The sequence below is a fragment of the Rutidosis leptorrhynchoides genome, chromosome 10, assembly GCF_046630445.1.
Source record: "Rutidosis leptorrhynchoides isolate AG116_Rl617_1_P2 chromosome 10, CSIRO_AGI_Rlap_v1, whole genome shotgun sequence".
In the NCBI taxonomy this organism is placed as follows: Eukaryota; Viridiplantae; Streptophyta; class Magnoliopsida; order Asterales; family Asteraceae; genus Rutidosis; species Rutidosis leptorrhynchoides.
Genome location: NC_092342.1, coordinates 341,193,915 through 341,216,418, shown reverse-complemented (window position 1 = coordinate 341,216,418; position 22,504 = coordinate 341,193,915). Strand labels below are relative to the sequence as shown.

Below are 22,504 nucleotides of genomic sequence, written 5' to 3'. Positions count from 1 at the left end.
AACACATCCGTTAAATCCATGGTGAGTGCGGGTAACTAATGCGGGTAACTAAGCCGTGTCTATGGTTCATTACGAGTAACTACGGGTAATGAGCGAGTAATGGCGGATAACTAACCCATAGGGAGTGTTCTTAAGGAGTTAAATGAAAGTCAACTTCAAATATGGAAGCTTTTTACAAGCTAAAATGATTTGTCTTTATAACAATAGCTTTCATTTTTATTTATTTTGTGTCTTTTATAGGAAGATTCTAAATGTATGAATTACTTTACATCGATTTACTGCTAAAAACAGAAAACATAAAATATCAAGAGTACTATTTCATGTCAAGTGGTTCCACTTGAACCGTATATATCATGACGACTTGAGCCGACCTACGAACACCATAAATGACTAAAAGGAAACAAGTGTACTGAGAACGACCATTTTTTTAAAATTCAAATGATATTTTACATAGATTCTTTGCGGTGTGAGTTTTTGATTGACTGTTTTCTCTCCGAATAGTGTCCATGTAGACCCGGATCACGACATAGAATCATATGGTGACTTAAGTCAAGCTTCAGAGCCAAATTGTGAGTTGATCTGTTTAGCGTTCTATTGCTTAGTATTAGGGGAAAAGTACTGTGTGAAAGATAAAGTGTGTTCTCTAACACAAGTCAAAGTGTCTGAAGAGTGATGACTCAGATGCCGTATTTATAGGCACCTGGAGTCTCCGGATTGTTCTGATACCACGAAAGTGAATGAACCGTGTCCATTATTATTCATTGATCGGCATATATAGAACCAAGCATATCTACATATTAGGTAAGTGTATAGTTACCTATCCTACATACATTACATACATGGAAGAATAATCACTAATGGGATATATGTTAAATATACAATATAGTTTGTTATGATATGGGTGGAATCTATTAGTCATGTTGGTGTGCGAAGCGAGTTAAACAAGAATTCAGTTCAACAGACAAGGCGCGTCGCGGCCTATCCTAGGCGCGACGCGGCCTAGAGTGTGAACAGGGGTCGAGTTGAAGGAAAACTTCTGTTTTGGTTTTTGCCTTGGAGGCGCGGCGCGGCTTCGTCTGCGAGGAAGTTTCCAAAATCGAGTTTTCTTGTTCCCAAAGCTATTTCTTTGTTTAGTTTTGCCTATTTAAGCATCTTATTGTAACCCATACATGTATCCACGAATTTTATCAATAAAAGAACTATCTTTGGTGGCCGAGGATTAAAGTAATCATTCGTGATTACATATAACCTCGTTAAATTCTCTTGTCTTTATCGTTTTTGCTAGTTTCTTCGTATACATCAACTATTTTCGTTTATTTAAAGTGGGTTTGATAACTAGGGTTATCAAGTCTTGTTAGGGAAGAGCTAGGTCAAGAAGTCTGTCAAGGAGCAAGAACGTGGTATGTTGGAATTGTCAACAAGTTGGTCACTATAAGTCAAAGTGCCCGAGTTTTAAGTCGGGTGGGAGCGTATCGACTGTGGTGATCGAAGATGCGTTGATGTGTCAAAAAGAGGTTCTTGACGAATCTTGGGTTTTAGATTCGGGTGTCTCGTATCATGTTATCCCATTCATGAACGAGATGGTGAACTTCAAGGAATACTCGGTAAGGTTCGAGTTGCGAATGGGAGTATACTTGATATTGCGGGTATTGGTGATCTCGTGGTTAGACACTTGAATTATGCTTGGATCTTGAGGAATGTGCGGTTCGTTCCAAAGCTCAAGAGTCGGTTGATTTCGGTTGGGCAATTGGATGACGATAATTGTCATGTCCTATTTGGAGATCAAAAGTGGGTAGTGTTTAAGGGAGATTATGTGGTTGCTAGCGGATTTAAAAGGGGAACCATGTATATGGTTGAAGTTCATAAAGAGGAATGGCTAGGTGATTTTGTGGATGTCAAAAGTCCTAGCATGCTAATGCTTTCCGGAATTGTTGGGGGATCTTGTTTGAGTGGGAGCTCAAAGGAAGTTGAAGCTAGTGAAAATTCGGGTCGAATTGGGTACACTAGAGCTTTCGGTACTTCGGGTAGATCTTCTCCAATGGCAACTTTGTTGTGATCGACCGAGGAAGATGAATAAGAGGTTTTCTTAAGAGTCATGATTGGTGATACATCCGTACAATGGGAGTTGGCTCAGGATGAAAAATCTGGTTTGTCAAAAGACGTGCGCACGTATGTGGTCGATGTTCCAATGGTGAAAGCAAAGGCGGTTATGTGGAAGATCAAGGGTGTGATTGCGTTCTCACACGGTTGCCTTGATGGTGTTATCTACATGTTTGATCTACCGGTGGGTTTATTCTTTGTTGGAAAGTTGAATCGGGTGGATGATTTTGTATACAGGTGATCGCTTGGGCGGTGGGGTTAATTGGGTCGGGTCGGACTCAAACGACCCGTTATCTCCAAAACTAAGGAGGTATGTGCCATAGCCAAAGAGAGAGTCTTATTTCCCAAGCTAGTAACAAATGGATCGAATTATAGCTCATCGGTTTTTTTTTTTTTTTGGTGTCGAAAGACTTCACTTGTTCGAAGGTTATCGAATGAAGTGCGGCGTGATCCGGGTGCAAATCCGGCGGTATCAAAAGGAGGTATAATTAGCGGGTCAAGTTGTTATTGTGGGATGATGATGTTGATGATGTCAGGTTAAGATGGATGCTGTTTAACGTCTCTTCGAGTGGGAGATTGTTGGTGTGCGAAGCGAGTTAAACAAGAATTCGGTTCAACAGACAAGGCGCGCCGCGGCCTAGAGTGTGAATAGGGGTCGAGCTGAAGGAAAACTTCTGTTTTGGTTTTTGCCTTGGAGGCGCGGCGTGGCTATCCCTGGCGCGGCGCGGCTTCGTCTGCGAGGAAGTTTTTAAAATCGAGTTTTCTTGTTCCCAAAGCTATTTCTTTGTTTAGTTTTGCCTATTTAAGCATCTTATTGTAACCCATACATGTATCCACGAATTTTATCAATAAAAGAACTCTCTTTGGTGGCCGAGGATTAAAGTAATCATTCGTGATTACATATAACCTCGTTAAATTCTCTTGTCTTTATCGTTTTTGCTAGTTTCTTCGTATACATCAACTATTTTCGTTTATTGAAAGTGGGTTTGATAACCTAGGGTTATCAAGTCTTGTTAGGGCTCACGTGCTTCATTCCTAACAAGTCATGTTGTCATTGGTTGATTTATCTCAAAAGCGTGTAACCGTTTTTCACTTTTATGTTGGCATGATACATGTGATGTTCGCGTGCATTACGCTTTAAAATTTAGGACGGATGCATTAGAAGCGGTTTACAGGGCTTACGTTATGCGTTAGATGGCTTGCTTTATTGTTTATTGTTGATTCTTGCCGAAGAACGCTAGACATCTTTTTACTAAAAATGCCTTTAACTTATTTTTTTTAGCTTCTAAGCATGTCCCTCTTATTCCGTCTTCTTTTATGAATGCATATTATAGAGTGCACCATTAATTATAATTATTATTCAAAAAAATTATAATGTTTTTTTTTTAAGGTTTTTCCTATTCAGGCTATCCGCACGGGCGAGTAATCCGTTCTCATACTCTGATGTACGCAGTCCAACATGAGACATGATTCGAACCTGAAACTCCTTGCAAGGAATCCAGAGCCCCAACACCGGGCTATCTAGTGATGATATAATGATAATTACTCGTAAACCATAAATAAAAATACACGTTGGCACAAAAACACCTCCCAATATGCAAACATACGCTTATCAATCATTTTAGACAAAGTTTGATGGTTACTTGTGGGCATGAACGGTTGACCGTTAGTTGCTGGCTTTTGGAAAAAAATGGATTTAGGAGTTGACCTAATTCTAGTGCTGATTTCTTGGACTTGCAAAATCCCACTAGATTTATTTAGAATATTCAAGAATTATAGGCTTAAACTTTACATGTAACAAAACAATTATCAAATAATTATTAATAAATATAAATATTAAATATTCATGTTATTATTAGTATTGCTTTAATAGATAAATCGACTTGTTCAACCAGGGTGTTTTAGGGACACACTAATGGCCAATATCATTTTTACTTCATGCATCACAACTGTGCATTAACAAGTTGTACGATACATGTTAATGCATTATTTATGGTGGATGAAGTAGAAATGATAGTGGACATATCACCACCATAAATTTATTAGATCAAATCAATCATCAATCATCAATAATATATAGCGTAGATATTTGTAAACAGGGCCTGAGTTGCAAACTCTCAACTGTTCTTGTACGTACTGTTAAATCGGATATTTGTATATTACAATATATATAGCGTGTGTATGTTTGTGAGTGCATAACATGTTTACTTTCTACTTAATGACATATACAGCTCTTGATTCAATAAGTAAAATTGTTAATTCTTTATCACTGCCACTTAATCTTAATATTTGTCTGTTTTTAGAAGACATAGAATTAAACATCCCTTTTTCATTAAGAGAAAAATGGAAATAGGACTTGATAAAAGGAAAAAAAAAAAAAAAAAAAAAAAAAAAAAAAAAAAAAAAAAAAAGGTAAACCCCCCAAGTCATATTGCTACCTCAATTTGGTAAATAACTTAAATAAATATTCACATTGTGTTGTTAGTCAAATGACTAAAGAAAACCAAGTTTCTAGGCGGGGAACAGATGACCTACCTTATGCCATTTGGCGTCCCTCAAGAAACCTCAAACTCAAGCTTGCAGTTGCAATGCAAAACTTCAGTCTGACTACTCTTCTTTCAAGGTCAAACAATTAAACAATTAAACAATTAAGCATTGACTTTCCAAATCAGAACCAGCAAATATAAAATATAGAACAAATGTATAAAGTACAAGTCTTTATATCTTTATTCCTCAAGATTTAGCCATTGTAGCACCCCAAAAAGAAAACAATCAAAGTTCCAAATTCTGTACAATAAGTTTCTGGCAGTTCATTAAACTTGTATTCGGGTCAATTCAAGATTTTATTTGCATAGACAGGAACAAGAACACATTACACGAACATTGCCATTCTTTATCCTTTGAGAACTCCAAGTTTTCCCAATGACCCGCGAATGTCAACACTGGTAATGTTTTCGGGAGTGTGAATAATATTAGGGCTGTCGGTGGGGACAACGTCTGATAGTGGATAGGTTCTGTTAGCATGAAGTTGGTTAATACTATCGGCACCTACTCCTTTTAGTGTAACAGATTTATGAACACCGCCAAGAAAACCTTCATAATCGGTGTCACCACTTTCGCCAATGAAAACCACCACTTTTGTTAAGTCCATACCCCATCGGAGATATAAGTACCTAGAAGCATATTGTATGACGAACGTTAATAATTCATGTGTCATGCATATCGAAAATTAATTTAACAGGTGAAATGATTCATCTTTATGTCAAAACTTCCATCATCAGACAATGTAAAGATTATAATAATAATTCAAATGAAAAAAAGGCTGATTATAATTAAATACCTTACTCGCTATCACCGAGTAAGGTATTTATTTTTTTGCGTTTTTCCAAAATTCGTCGGTCTCAACCAGCTAATGAAAGATAACTATCTACTTTCAAAGCATGGCAATAAGCTGGCTCAACATTCAACTACCAAGAGGCAATTAAATGTAGCTTATATAAACAAGCATGACAGGCATTATAAAAAGAAATATATTAAAATTATAATTGTACATTAAATAAGCACCAGATTTCATCCATAAGTGCCTTGTCAAACTTGCAACGTTTAACGTGCACATAGTTTTATTAAATGTTCTGTTATTCTATTTAAGATTTTGTAGAATGTATAGAAATAATGGCATTAATTGATTACTTGATTATATATAAAAAAAATGTTTGAGGACCACCATGGCTCACAGCTACGAGCTGGGCCGTGGACCGATTACAGCCTTTGGCCACTTGTGCATCTCTAGTATCCTCACATTCAACCGTCACACAAATACAACGAAAGCCATAAAAAGAACAAAAATTCACAAGTTTTTAATAATTTTCAATCTAGAGTTGGGAGTCTACCTACCTACAATTACAAAAGCTCAATTTCTTATTATAGACTTATATTTTTTCTAGACAATATCAGAACAGGAACCTACCAGTGGGCTTAAACATGTCTAAATAATGGGCCACGGACAAGTTAACACAAGGATTGGGCCCAACAGATTAACAGACTCAAACGTGGCTCAAAGAAAGGAGAAACGAAAATGCGTAAGCAGAAAAGCTCACCTGAGGGCTTGTGAACGAGACGCCAAAACCGGGATGACGTTTATCTTCTTCCCATTTTGGCAATAAATAACATGACATCGAAGAGCTTGAATTCTCATCATCTTCCTAAGTTCCTTTGCAGGAGGAACCTACAAAATGAATGTAAATCAATATACAAACTTCATTACTAATAAATGACCCATTTTGACACAGACCCAATTTCCCAATTTTACCCGCCTATTAACTTACCAGTGCCCGGTTTCATTTTACAAATGAAGGTAAAATAAATATATAAACTTCACTACTTACAAATGACCCATTTTGACACCGACCCAATCTTAACAAAAACACAATTTCCCATTTTTACCCGCCTATTTTGCCACCTATGGTAAGAAATGAACTTACCAGTGCAGGATTGCTAACATTGAAAGCATAACAATAATCAGTTGAAACAGTTTCATCTTCCATAACAACATGTTCTTGTTTTTTATTCTCAGCCTTTTTATCAATAATAGAAGACGCCCAACGCACCAAAGTCTTCCTAAGCCCTTCACCACCCCATCGGTACTCAATGTGCGAATGATAATACAAGTCAAACACAAACGGGTTATCTTCAGAATGCGAAGACGTATAGTATAAATCGGCCCCACTATTACAAATAAAAGCATCAAAATCAGAAGAATTTAGCCCTCTTGAAACCATAAACGACTGAACTTCCGACATCTGTAACGATGTCGCCAGTATAAATCCAATCGAACCCTCGTTTTTCTCCTTATCTACAGCCTCGAATATCATTTTAACGCTTTCAAAAATCACATTTATATCATCATCATCAATAGCAACTACAAATATATGCTTTCTTCTTCTTAAAGCAGGAAACTTTAATTGTTCGGGTTTATCTACCGACATTGTTTTTGAACCACCTCTTATAGTACCCTTTGAATAAGACAAAAGGGCATTTTCAAGTTTATTTTTTCGGTCTTCGGAGTCAAACGGGCTATCGGTATCCATTGAAAACTTCAAATTTAAAGATATATCTTGCATATCTCTTAATGAATCACTTGGTGATTCGGGTTCGGAATTTTCGTCATCATCATCGTCGTTTTTCAACCACCCCGGTTGCCTTGGTTTGCAACTTGCTATTCTTGAAAGATAAGTTTTGCAATGTTCAGTCCATGAAAACAGATGTATGTTTCTCAACCCGTTTGACCTGCATTTTGACCAAAGTTGCTTATCTGCCACAAGCTTTAATAAGGCATCAGCAACGGATTGCGGATCATGAGGATCAACAAGTAAACCATTGTCAAGTACCTGCAACAATAACATAGTCAAATAGTCAATAGTCAATATTCAAGTTGTTTAATTAAGTTATGTAAGGATATTTATATAACACCTAAAACTTACACGATGTATATCTACAGGACCTCCATTTTTCGTGGCAACCATTGGTAGCCCATGAGCTGCAGCCTGTTAACTTATACTTATTGAGCTATACTAACAATAAAAACTATATAAAAAAAAATGCTAAAAGTATCAGAACAAAACCTCGATTAAAGTTAGACCGAATGGCTCTATAAAAGCTGGATTAATGAAAACGCCCTGCCAAGAGATGTAAAAACGAGATGTATAATTTCATATATCTTTAAATATATTGGCGGAAGTTAACATATAATATTGTTTCTGAATAATTTTACCTTTGTCCTTGCAGCTAAACTGTAGATATCAGGAACCTCATTCTGCTTATGATGTTTAGGATATGCTACTTGACCATACAAATCATACTTATCGATCATCTTGATGATAGAAAGAAGCATGGACGCACTGGTGCTTGACATCTCATCGATGTTATCTCGGTTACCCATTATTAACGTCTATAAAATCCAATTAAAAGTTATACACAATGGACAAACAGATAAAGATAAATATTCATATCAAAAAGAAGAAAAAAAAGACAATATTTAGCACAGACTTACAAGATTGGCAAGCTCCCGTAATGGACGACATTCCCCAAATGCTTTAACTAAAGTCGCAAGATTCTTTTTAGGGTCGGGTCTAGCAAGTGCAAGGATCATCGGTTTGCGTGGGTTGGTAAAGAAACGCATTATCTGCATCACAAGAAGGTTAGGAAAAGAGGTAACTTTTTATTATTTTAAAAAAAAAAAATGATGAAAAGGACACGAACCTCAGCCCAAATTGGTGGGTCCGGAGAGGCCTGTCGATCTTCTGCTCCTTCTGTTTCGCCATCCAAATCACCATCATGCGGAATAATATGGTTGAACTCCATCCCGGGAGGAATTACCTGCCAGTAACTATAGTGGTTAATTTTGCATTACATAGTATTATGATTTAAAAGATGGTAAAGTTCACAACTTTTTTTAAAACGTTGAAAAAGTTCACAACTTTTTACGCTTGAGAGTTTATTAGGCATTTGAATACACTTTAAGAGACTTTTAACCAGTTTGATCCACCTTCTCTTTAAAAAAAAAAAAAAAATTTATTCTACCCATTCGACCCATTAGAAAATAAAACACAACCCAAATCAACTTATTCAAAGGTAAATAAGTCGGAATTGCCACATCTAGTAGGGTTAAACTAAATAATGGTGGGTTTTTCAAGTTGCAGTAAAATGATAAATCGTCAGTTAATTCTGCAAACATGGTATTGTAATAAAAAAGATGGTAAAGAAAACAACTTTTTACATAAGTAGGCAAGACTTGGGAGTTTTAAGGCATATGAATACACTTTAAGCGACTTGTAACCAATTTGATTCAGCTTCTCTTTAAGACAATTTTTATTCTACCCATTCGACCCTCTAGAAATAAAACACAACCCAAACCCACTTGTTCAAAGGTAGATAAGTTGAAATTAGTGGGTTTTTCAAGTTGCAGTAAATTATAAATCTTCAACAGCAGTGAAAAATATATACAATCTGTATAAATTATAAGCATAATTAGGTACTTACAACCATGCGAGGCATGAACCTGCCATAACAGCTCACGTTACGTCTGATCCTAGCCCGAAGTTTGCGTTCAAGAACCGGGTCAAACCCATTATACAACCGCCATTGTTCCTCAATTTCCTGTCTAGTACTGGTTATAACTACTTCAGAACCATCAAGGGCCAATTCCTCAGCTTCGATCCTTCTTAATATCTTATACGTATCGTTTATTTCATCTTTAGATAATCTCCCTTGTCTTAAAAGTTGCTCCAATTTATCTCGCCCTAAAGAATGACCCGTAAAAAGCATGGGAACATTTAATGCACCCGAAAGAAGAGCTGCTGAGTCACCAGCATCTGCATAATGACCATGGATAGCCACGGGCCAAACGGGTCGACCACCACCAACTTGCTCACCCAAAACTTTGGACATTTGTATTATGTGGTTTAGTGCACCGTCTACAAATTCGGGAATGTAAGGCCACAGGGTCTCCTTAGGGATATATTTGTCTTTTGGACCAAACGGAATACGGACTATATATGCACCGCTACTCTCGCCCATTTCGTCAGTCAAACCATCAGAATTATGTGGAGAGAGCATCTCGGTTGGTTCACCATAACTCCAGTCGACTTCAGATGATGCCACTTGTCGGGTAAGTAAATCAACTCGGTATACACCTGGCATTGAAGCTAAAGCCCTAGCAAGTTCCACGACATACTTAACCTGGTACATGAAATAAATACATATATAACAGAAAATTCTTGCATTTTGTCAAAAAATAGTACAGCTGGCTAATTTTGTAAAAAGTCAAAACGGACAATTTCTGTATAAGTCAAATTAGGTTGACCCAAAACAACTTCTGTCCAGATTCTTACATCAAATCATGTGTGTCAAATATGATTACAGATTAAATTATTTCAATTTTAATGTGACTTTTTAAATAAATGAACATAGGAGGTTTTACACATTGATAGTACACTTTGGGTGACTTTCATCAGTATGGTTCATTTGATTTGTTTTAGTTTTAGCTAGATTGTTTTCATACATGGCTCATGGGGTATAACATAACCTAAATCCTAGTATATTGGCCCAAAATGCTACCTCAACAACAATTATCGGATAAAAATTTCTGAAGCATTATTATTACTTTGCATCAGCAAGAAGAAACAAACGCTAGATAAATATAACAAAATTCTGAAAGCCCACCAGCATAAACATACCTGACCACCCGTATCAGAATCACGACCCAGCTCCATATTTTCACCACGTATTAAACCATGAAGACTGCAACAATGCAATAGCTTATAAACGTTGTCAACAATGCAGAATATAATACATTTACTCAGTTTTATAGATTAACATGTGTAAAACAATTAGATATATATAACAGCTACACAGGCTTCATAACACAGTTAATACACACTTCTTTTTAACCAATTCTAGAAGTGCAAAAAGACGTCTTTAATGATCTTTGCACAGTGTATTTCTTACTACTACAATTGCAAGCAGAACCTAAGGTAAGATACTTGATCAGTTCAAAGTGGGTCCCATTATTAGTATATCAGGCAATTTCCAATTACTAGAGAATTTATTCAAAAAGAGGTATATCATACCTTATCAATACAAGGTACGTTTTTTTGCCCTTTTGTTGATTAGCCCAAGCCTCCATTGCATCCGTGGAGCTAATTCTAGGCAAACGACCTTTTTGATTATCACCGTGTGTAGAAACATCACTGACGATATCACCTTTTTCACCCTCCGATAAGTCTTCCGACATATCAGCAACAGCTTCCCTGCGACCCCGTTCACGTTCAAGATGTCGTTTAGTCAATCTTTGTGCTTCCTCACCCTCAAGCTACCAAACAAAAATTCAGAACTTTAGCAAACAGTATTTTACAATAACTTGTACATTCTAATATTCATATTTATATTTATGCTAATTACTTAAGCATAGGCGAAACTACATAGGGGCAGGGGGCACCTGCCGCAGTGGATTTGAAATTTTCAATGTTAAATTTTTGGATTTTTTGATTTTGCCCCCAGTGGATTTGAAGATGGAATTTTCAGGCTTAATATTTGATTTTGCCCCCAAAAGTGTCCATACTTTGCCCAAAAACCTCCTGATTTTGCCCCCAAAAGCGTCCATACTTTGCCCAAAAACCTCCCGATTTTGCCCCCAACCCAAAAGCCCATCACCCAAAAGGTAGTATTTTCATGGAAGAATGGAAGAAAAAAAAAATTTACAGTGAATGTGAACGCTTTTAAAGAAAATCGCCCCGGTGAAAAAAATTTCCTTCGGAACAAAGGCGACTTTGTTCATGCTTAAGACGATTTGGCTAATTATATATACTAATAATACTGATACACGATTATTAGATCTTTAAAGACGCTACCTTTAATTATTAATAAAATACATAAGTTCTACCAAAGAGCCAATGGCTTGGCGGTATCGAGGTCACCCTTACAACCTTGAGGTTGAGGGTTCGAGTCCTGCTTAGGACATTTCGTGGTGTATATATTCGTGTTAGTATTAGGTAGGTGGGTGAGTTTGACTTTCATAAGGAAAAGAAAAAAAAAATACATAAGTTCTTATTCAATCTTATACGGAGTAGTATCATGTATAATAACCTTAACCTATCTATATAATAGTACTAAAATTCAGATACAGAGATAAAACTTTCAGAATTCATACAAGAAATGTCACTCAATCTAGTCTTCAAATTTCTCACCTTTCACTTAAAAGTCAGACATTGTCACCTCTAAACAAATTATTAAATTTTTGTTTGTACAAAATCTGCTCACTCATTACATTCAAGTAATTTTCAGGTACAACAATTATATTAAAAAAAAAAAAAAAATCATAAAAAAATAACCTGTTTTTTTTGGCGAGCGAGATTCCAGATCCTCCAACACATATTCTCAAGCCTAGTATTCCTCTCTTGTGGGCTCCTAGTCGCTTGTGCCTAACAATTATCATCCAAATCAAATTCAAATTATCATCGGAATTGAAAAAAAAAAAAAAAAAAAAAGTATGATAATTAAAAAAAGAAAGGGGAATGGCAGTTACTTTAACCCAAGAGCGATGAAGATCAGTTTCATCAAATCCAATAACGTTATCAACGAAATAACGAGTAGGACTAAAACGACCTCGTTCACGAAGTAGCAACGACGATTTAGCATCGTCAAGTCCTGGTCCAACATCAAGTATTGCTTCTAAATAACTGTTAATCCAGTCATTTCCCGCCATTTTTCTGACGATGATGATTTTGATTCAGATTCAGAGTGAATGAAATTTAGTTGAAAAGAAAGAGTGAAGAAATTAGGGTGAGAGAGGGAACGTGATGAGATTGAATGATCTGCTGAATACACGGCGGAAGAGAGAGAGATTACATGGAGACCTGGGATCTAGGGATTTGTAAATTTTTAGTTTTTTATTTTCTTTTATTCTATTTTATTTAATATTTTTATTTTTATTTTATGGATATTGAAATTGAAATAGTATAGTTACATCATGCATGTGATTTCGAGGACGATGGTGCAATATTAATAACACGTGTCCTACTTAACATGATGCACTTTTTGACATCTCATCGCTACCATAGAATATTCTGTACTTCTAGCGTCTCGTTGGAAAGTGTCTTCTCATTTTGATATCTTTTAATTATAAGTTTGTGCCCGTATATTGAATGACAGTTTTATAAGTTAGTATTGATGATATTGATGATTGATTGATATTTTATTTTTATTATCAATTATATAATAGACAAAATTACTCATTTCGTTACTGTGTTTTTACATTTTATTTTATTTCCTGCAATTTCATCCTTAAAAGCATTCTCATGTCTCAATTTCATCCCTTACTCTAACGAAAGTTAATTGTCCGTTAAATAGGGTAGAAAAATGATTTTATTCAAACTTTAGAGTACTTTTTGTAAATAATCCAAAGTCATCACCTAATATTGAGAGATATATATGGCCGCCATTTATTCACCCAGTATCCACCATTGCACCAAGCATTGTTAATACGCAAACAGCTATAATGAATAGATGCAATCACAGACCGAAAGCAAAGTATATTCAACCTCTAATGTAACCTTATTTAGTACAAAAATCGAAAAAGTAACTAGTTGAATTGAAGAAAAGAAGCCAAAAGTACCAACTTGTTTACATATAAGTCACAAGACTCTGAAAACTTCTCGATCTGAATCTTAAATATATCTCCAATCTATATGAATCAAATTAATACATTTATTTTCTATATTATTTATTCTCAAAATCTAATCAATTTCTCAGTTTCTTTCAAACCATGTTTCAAGTACGTCTTCTCAATTCTGTCCCCAATTTCATTAAGGCTTCGTGCTCAATCTCTTTACTTGAGCAATCCGATTACTATCTTATCAAAGCTACTCAATTTCATTGCTTGTCACATAATCATGATCTCGATCAATTTCTGTTTCGGTTCCTTATTTTTTTCTTTTTTCAATTTTATATTACTATGTTATTGTATGTTTCTGTGAATTATGATTAACAACTATGTAATTAGGTAGAACCGTGAAAATAAACTTTGTATGAGTAATTATTGATTATATTGTAGGATTAGGTTTCAATGAATCACCGCTGTAGCTTTGGGACTGCTGTTATAGCTACAATTCGTTATATTGTAGGAATAGGATTACCAAAGAGCCAATGGTTTGGCGGTATCGAGGTCACCCTTACAACTTTGAGGTTGAGGGTTCGAGTCCTGTTTAGGACAATTCGTGGTGTATATATTCGAGTTAGATTTAGGTGGGTGTGTGAGTTTGCCTTTCAAAAAAAAAAAAAAAAAAAAAATTTAGGAATAGGATTAGTATTAAGATTAGGTTTCTGACTAATTGAATTTTATCAATAACGTTGTGGTAATAGTTCCGTGCTCGAAGATGCACGTAAGGAGCATTTTCTTCAGAGTTATATTCTTCAGAGTTATCAATAACGTTGTGGTAATCGTTTTTGAAATGAATTTTTTTATGTCTTGATTCAGGCAAAATATTGGTTTGATCGTGTGATATACGTTTTATATTGTTTACCAGTGTTTATGTTGCACTATCTTATCATTTTAAGTTAATGTATATAAGTGAATTATTTGAAGGTTTTAAACTGCCAAACATAATAAGAGAAAGAAGAAATTGATTTTTGTAATTTAATTAGTTAAATATTACGTGGATAGTCCTTGTGAATAGTTTTAACGGACTCAGTTAACATTCGTTAGAGTGAGGGATGAAATTGAGTCTTTAAAATGCTTTTAAGGATTAAAATTCAGAAAATAAGCTTAACTTCAACTCTTAAATAATCGATAAAAACTAAATAACTAAATATCAGACCGTAAAAAAAATTTAAAAACTAATTGTTAATAATAATATATATGTACATCTCTAACGCTATATGAATACAAACTAATTACATTGTGTCAAAATCTGATTCATCATACAAATATACACTTATATTATCATAAAACAGACTATATGATAAAATTGTATTAACAATTAATACTTACTAATTAATAAGATAATATATTTATATTATCTTATTTAGTATCATTTATAAAAATAGAATTATATTAGAAAAAAATTACTTCCTCCGTCTCACAATTATTGTCTTACTTTGACTTTTTGACTCTTTTTTAACACCTTTGACTTTAATTATGTTAATGCGTGTTATGTAATATTTGGTGAAAGTTATACCAATATGAAAACATTTTAAAATCGAATTCATTCGTATAATTTTTATAAAATATTTATAGAGCACAAACTAAAATATTTAAAATCATTTTCAAAATTCTATCGTTCTCTCATTTATTTGATTGTAATCTCATGTATAGTTCCTATCTCCTTATCTCCTGATGTACATTCTTTTTATTAATAAACTAGTCCGGACTAGCCCGCGCGTTGCGGCAGGGGATTTCGGCATGCGTATTCATATTTAATGTAGCGTTGTGTATTTACAGAGGGGAAAACGGGCTGTGTGTTAAGCGTCGTTGTAGGTGTCGTCGTATTTAGTGTTTTTTAAAAAGTATCCGTTTCGAACGTAGTTAGTTTCGTTTTGTTGATAAAATTATTTCGAGTCTAATGGTGCTGTCGGAAAAATTTAACTCGCGTCGAGGAGGAAGATACGGGTTGTCGTTGTGTTTAGCGTTTTTTAAAAAGGGCCCATTTCGAACGTGGTTAGTTTCTTTTTGTTCATAAAATTATTTCGAGTCTGACACTATCGTCGAAAAAATTTAACTCGTGCCGAGCGGGAAGATACGGGTTGTCGTTGTGTTTAGCGTTTTTTTGAGAAGTGTCCGTTTCGCGTATAGTTAGTCCTGTTGGGTTCGGAAGATTTTTTCGAGTTGAACGGTGGTCTCTGAAAATTTTAACTCGCACCCAGCGAGAAAATATGGCCCGTTATAAATTCGGGTGGAATTGATGTCTTATATTTTAATTAAATTATATATTTACACTTTTTACCCCTTAAAAAGTGTAAACTTGAAGGACTGTTGTGGAAATATAGGCGAAGTTGAGGGACCGGTTGTAATGTGAATGCAAAGTCATAACTACAATCAAATTTAACTAAAACTACAACATATGTCACCAATTTTATAAAAAGTGTAAACTTGAGGGACTGTTGTGAAAATATAGGCGAAGTTGAGGGACCGGTTGTAATGTGAATGTAAAGTCATAACTACAATCAAATTTAACTAAAACTACAACATATGTCACCAATTTTAGTATATAAGGTAAATTTTGTTTGCTTTAAAAAAATATTTAAAGTCAAAATTTTAAACGAAAGATTTTGAAAAATCAAATGGGACAGTTATTTTGGGACGAAATCAGTATTAGTTAAACTGTAATATTCGTTCGTTAATACGAAAAGTAGTGTATTAAATATTTTGTATAATATTATATTTGATCTAACTGTATATTTTAGTTGTATATATATTGTATTATGTATATACACTTTTATTTTTATATCAATAAGATAAGATACAATCTTTGCCTTTAAAAAATATGTAATGTAGGCTAAATGTTAGAAATTGATATCAGTTAGAATATAAAACTTTTTTTAAACAAATAAATAGTGTAATGTGAAGCTGACATGTGACAGTATAAAATGTAGAGTTTACATGTGGCAGAATTTAACTAGAAGAGGACACGTAGGATTATCATCACGCGTTTTATAAAAAGTGTAAACTTGAGGGACTGTTGTGAAAATATAGGCGAAGTTGAGGGACCGGTTGTAATGTGAATGTAAAGTCATAACTACAATCAAATTTAACTAAAACTACAACATATGTCACCAATTTTAGTATATAAGGTAAATTTTGTTTGCTTTAAAAAAATATTTAAAGTCAAAATTTTAAACGAAAGATTTTGAAAAATCAAATGGGACAGTTATTTTGGGACGAAAACAGTATTAGTTAAACTGTAATATTCGTTCGTTAATACGAAAAGTAGTGTATTAAATATTTTGTATAATATTATATTTGATCTAACTGTATATTTTAGTTGTATATATATTGTATTATGTATATACACTTTTATTTTTATATCAATAAGATAAGATACAATCTTTGCCTTTAAAAAATATGTAATGTAGGCTAAATGTTAGAAATTGATATCAGTTAGAATATAAAACTTTTTTTAAACAAATAAATAGTGTAATGTGAAGCTGACATGTGACAGTATAAAATGTAGAGTTTACATGTGGCAGAATTTAACTAGAAGAGGACACGTAGGATTATCATCACGCGTTTTATATAATGTATAGATAGATAGATAGATTCTAATTGAATTCAACTTTCTTTTTTTTATGAAAAGCAAGAAAGTCTATTATTAATGTAAGGTGAGCCTATATAAACGACTATACAACAATAATCATAGACAATATGAAGGTGATGCGACTGCCTGCCAACAATGGTGATCATGGCACCAGAGATGAGCTTGAAAGACAAGCTGGGAGGGCATAAAGTGCAGTACTGATCGAGCAGCAACAAAGCAACCATAACTCGCCGATTAAATCCCGACACCATAATGACCGATTTTAGACAAACGTAGTTGCAATGTTACAGACATGCATATCTGAAATGTCCCGTTCATAATGATTATAAACGTTCCATATTAATTGAATTCGTTGCGAGGTTTTGACCTCTATATGAGACATTTTTCAAAGACTGCATTCATTTTTAAAACAACCATAACCTTTATTTTATCAATAAAGGTTTTAAAAATATTACGTAGTGTGATGACCAGGAAATTTCCGACCAAATTTAAACCTAATCTTTATATGAATTCGACACGATAAGCAAAGTCTGTAATGTTGAGCCTCAAAATTCTTGAAGTGTTTTCATTTATGCAATTACCCTTTGACTATTCCCGACGATTCACGAACAATTGTTGTAAATAAGTATGTATATATAAATATAGGTAAATATAAATAATTGTATATATATTATAATCTGAGATAATAAAATACAATTTAATCATTGGAATTGAAATTTATATATATAAATGGTATAGATATTATATGTTGACACTTATGATATTTAAATGTAAGATGAAATAACATAATACTTGATATATATATTTATATATATAAACATTTACATTTTCATATATACCTATATAATACAATTAATATTCAACCACATATTACATAATGAGGTATATTTATAGTAAATGTTAAGATAGTTAATATATGTTAAAATGTAATATATATATATATATATATATATATATATATATATATATATATATATATATATATATATATATATATATATATATATATATATATATATATATATATATATATGATAAATGAAAATACTAAAATATAATTTTAAACACTAGAATTAACTATGTAAAAATAAGATATAAAATAATTGAGTGCAATTTAAAATGAATTTATATATAATTATAAATGATTTCCATGTATAATTATTATTATATGTAAATTGAAATAAAAATTATAAATAATAAATATTCAAGAGAAGTTATTATATAATGGATCATGTGATTATTCAATATTACATAGATAATATGTATATATATATATATATATATATATATATATATATATATATATATATATATATATATATATATATATATATATATATATATATAATGTAAGTTAAAAATATATATGTTATGATATTACTACTTTCATCCTTAAAATAAATATTACTATCATGAATTATAATATTAAGAACCAATATTATTATTAAAATTATTAATTATTTTTATCATTGAAAAATACAGTATTTCTATTTATTATTGTTATTAGTATTTGTTGTAAAATATTAACAATATTATTATTATTAATGTTTATTAATAGGAATCAAATATAAAATATAAATACTGATTAAGATACATAAAAATCAGATTTATTTGTATAAACTCAGATATATACAAATACTTATACTGCTGTATATATATACATATACACGAAAACACGGTTCATGATATGTAAATAAATACAGGAAAATTGTATGCTGTTTCCAATCATTTTCAGAACTATTAGGTGATTGTCCTTTTTATTTAACTAGTCGTACCAATCAGATATTTGAGGATAAGTTCAGTTAAGCCATCTGTATCAGACTCTATTTCTTTTAACTTCTTCTTCTTGTCTCTGTATTTGAAGTCGAATATCCATTTGCTTCTTTAATATATATAACTATCGATTCCAGTGATTACAAAATACATACGACCCTCTATATCAATTTTCACTCCCAATGATTTTTAAATTCGGATAATGTTAGCATATTTTTTTTCTATCGATATCTCTGTTATTTTGTTTTACCATGAATTACCAAAACTCGATTTTGAATGATTCATCAAAATGTAAAAATGTAGAGATGTTAGGAAACTCCTATCTAAACTTTCTGTAAAATCTCAGAATCCAATTCCTCATAACAATCTCTAATTTTTCGAGTCAAACCTTCAAACTCAAAAGTCAAAATATGTGTTCATCTCCAAATTAGTAATCGTTTTAAGGATTCTGTTAAAATTAAAGACCCGAAAAGATTTTAGGAAGATTTTAAAACATAGTTCATTTAGGAATTTTGAGCCAAAACGCTTTTAAATTTGAATTATGATTTTCAGTTTATACGAATTGTTTTTATCGTCAGTTACAGCATATCTATTTTAAATCCTTTTAAAAACAAAGTAACTAGCAACAGAGGGTGACGTTATTACAATTAAAAGATATAAAAGGTTTTAATTTTGTTATGAGATTTGGAATGGAACTCTAATCAATGTAATCGTGTTGAGTGAAGAAGAAGATCATAGACAGAAATAATATTGGTATAAATAAAATCAAGTGTAGAGTTTAATCAGAAAAGTAGCAGCAGTGTGATGTTTGGGAGGTTGTATCGGGTAGCGGGAGGTCGCGGGTTCGAGTCCCGTCATGAGCAAATATTTTTGGAAAAGCTTTAAAAGAGGGTATACACTTTTAAATTTTCAATTTTATTATTATTATTATTATTATTATTATTATTATTATTATTATTATTATTATTATTATTATTATTATCATTTTCATTATTATTATTATTATTATTATTATTGTTGTTGTTGCTGTTGTTAATATTATTATTGTTATTATTAGTTATTGTTAATACAACTAGAATTATAATTATCATAAGTATTATAATTAGTATTGTAACAAAGATATAAGTATTATTATCATTAATATTATTATTATAATTATCATTATTAATATTATTATTAGGATTATCATTACTATCAATTTTTATCATTATTATTACTTTTAAACATTTTTTTATTAACATTATTATTATCTTTAATTATTATTACTGTTTTTATCAAAACTATTATTACTTTATTATTATTTTAGTAAGTGAATGATATTTATATAAAAATATATACAAGTAAACTAATAACACAAAATAATATGTTTTAATATACTAATTAATATATTAGTATTCATATTAATATAACATAAATTATATATCATATATTATGACAAATTATAAGCAATAATGTAAGTAAATATAAATAAAAAGATAGTAATCTTAACACATTATAAAATATAAATAAATGTAGTTGATTAAATATGATCTGTGTTAATATATTATATATAACTGATATAGGTTCGTGAATCCGAGGCCAACCCTACACTTGTACATTGTCGTCATATGTATTTTTACTACAAAATACAATATGTGAGTTTCATTTGCTCCCTTTTTAATTGCTTTTGCAATATATATTTTTGGGCTGAGAATACATGCGCTGTTTTTTTTAAATGTTTACGAAATAGACACAAGTACTTAAAAATACATTCTACGTTGAGTTGTACCACTGACATATTTTCCTGTAGCTTGGTAACTACTATTTACATGGGTATTGTAAACGCGAATCCTGTTGATAGATCTATCGGGCCTGACAACCCCAACCGGGCTGGACGACCAGTATTCAACAGTTGCACAGTACTTCGTAACGATTACTACACTTGGTACGGTGTAGCGAGATTTCATAATAAAGGGAATATGCGACGTTGATTAAATGTTAAGTATGGTTACCAAGTGCTCAACCACTTAGAATGCTTTACATACACTTGCGAGTGTATTATGTTTATGATAACAGAAATCTTGTGGTCTATTAATATATTGAAATGATAATCATGATAAACCTATGAACTCACCAACCTTTTGGTTGACACTTTAAAGCATGTTTATTCTCAGGTACGAATTAAGTCTTCCGCTATGCATTTGCTCATTTTAAGGACATTACTTGGAGTCGATCATCGCAATGGGACCCAATGTTGATGACTTCGTCCAGGAGGATTAGGACGGGTTGTTTCAGTTGGTATCAGAGAGGTGGTCTTAGCGAACCGGGTCTTGCATTAATGAGTCTAACTGATAGTTGTTAGGATGCATTAGCAAGTCTGGACTTCGACCTTAGCTGCATATTATAAGTATTGTATATCATTCCTAGTGGAAAATTACCTGCTAATCATTCCTAAGTCTAGACACGACTTCCTACACTTATTTGATAGATAGTGTACAGATAAATTCATATCTTAACGTATCTGCTAATTCATATCTTAGTGTATCTGTTACTGTAGACTTTATCTGACACGTTTCCTTAAATCCCTTCGTAATATACGGGATCTCCTGTACTATATCTAGGTATTCTATGCAATTAGAATATCATTCGATATCTGAAAATCTTTTTATATCGAAAAATCCTTTATTCACTCGTACGCAATGGAACTCACCACTAGTTCAAGTCCCTCGGATTCCGATATGGAATTTCACTCCAGCTCCGAAAGCAGCGTCACCAGAATGAATCAATCAATCATCCATCCCCAATTCATCTGATGGGTTCGTAGTCGACTTAACCAATGGAGACACGAAGAAGGCGATCCCTTCCACCAACCGAATTCACTTTTGGCGAAGAACCTGAATCACTTACCGGTGAACCTGTTCGAAACACCATTTTCACTCTCGTTGCCCAAATATCTCGTCACGATTATCTTCTATCTCAAATTCAAAACCTTATTCACTCGCCCGTTCCTATCGACAATCATCTCGGAGTAATAAGTCAACGAGTTTCGCACCCGAGTTGTAGCCTTGAAAAATATGGTGCAAAACGTACCAGCTTCAACAACATCACTAGCACCAGCAGCATCACCAACATCAAAATCCATATCCCATACCTCAACATCTCATTCTGTACCTCGAACACAATCATCGTTCTACGTATCGTTCTATCTACTTTATCTTCGTTCTACATATCGTTCTACATCAATTATCTTCGTTCTTCATGACGATTATGTAATCTCTAATGTTTTAGAGATTATGTAATCTAGTATTAACGATAAATCAAATGAGTTTAATATCTTATTGACTCATTAAATCCATGATTACATCTGAAGAAAATATATATGTATGTATATTTTCACAAAGATGGTAATTAAAAATTCTTTCGTACAAACTGTTAACGGTGAAAATATTTTAACGGGTCGGTAATACCCGAGAAATATTTAGATTTCACATTAATAAGTTACACTGTATATTCTTCCAATCTGATTCAGCAGTCATTTACTATCCTACTTACATCCACCGATATACGTATCCGTTCACTACATAATAACCATTTTCATTCAATTTAATATTTGGATTTTGACCTATCAGAATATAACAAGTGGCATAATGAAGAAAACATTGGACAAAATAAAATTTGTTAGAAACAAACGAATTAACTAATTGAAATATTGTTAAGAATCCACGCTAACTGTTCCTAGCTAACTGATTACATTTTATTTATCGCAATTTAATTATCGCAATTTATATTCTCGCAATTTTATTTATCGACATTTAATTTCTGTTATTTACTTTTATGCACTTTAA

At 32.7% G+C, this 22,504-nt stretch overlaps 1 protein-coding gene across 1 annotated transcript; it reads right to left on the bottom strand.

The window, feature by feature from the left end:
- Positions 1 to 4,820: 4,820 nt before the first annotated feature.
- Positions 4,821 to 12,509, bottom strand: LOC139872086 (probable sucrose-phosphate synthase). Its single transcript, XM_071859895.1, has 13 exons — positions 12,182 to 12,509; positions 11,988 to 12,077; positions 10,728 to 10,969; positions 10,335 to 10,398; positions 9,139 to 9,837; positions 8,359 to 8,475; positions 8,150 to 8,281; positions 7,871 to 8,047; positions 7,722 to 7,775; positions 7,581 to 7,643; positions 6,582 to 7,487; positions 6,198 to 6,325; positions 4,821 to 5,273 (listed from the first exon to the last, which is right to left on the bottom strand). Exons 1-13 carry the CDS (start codon positions 12,359 to 12,361, stop codon positions 4,994 to 4,996), a joined length of 3,132 nt encoding a protein of 1,043 aa, XP_071715996.1. The 5' UTR covers positions 12,362 to 12,509; the 3' UTR covers positions 4,821 to 4,993.
- Between the last annotated feature and the right edge of the window lie 9,995 nt (positions 12,510 to 22,504).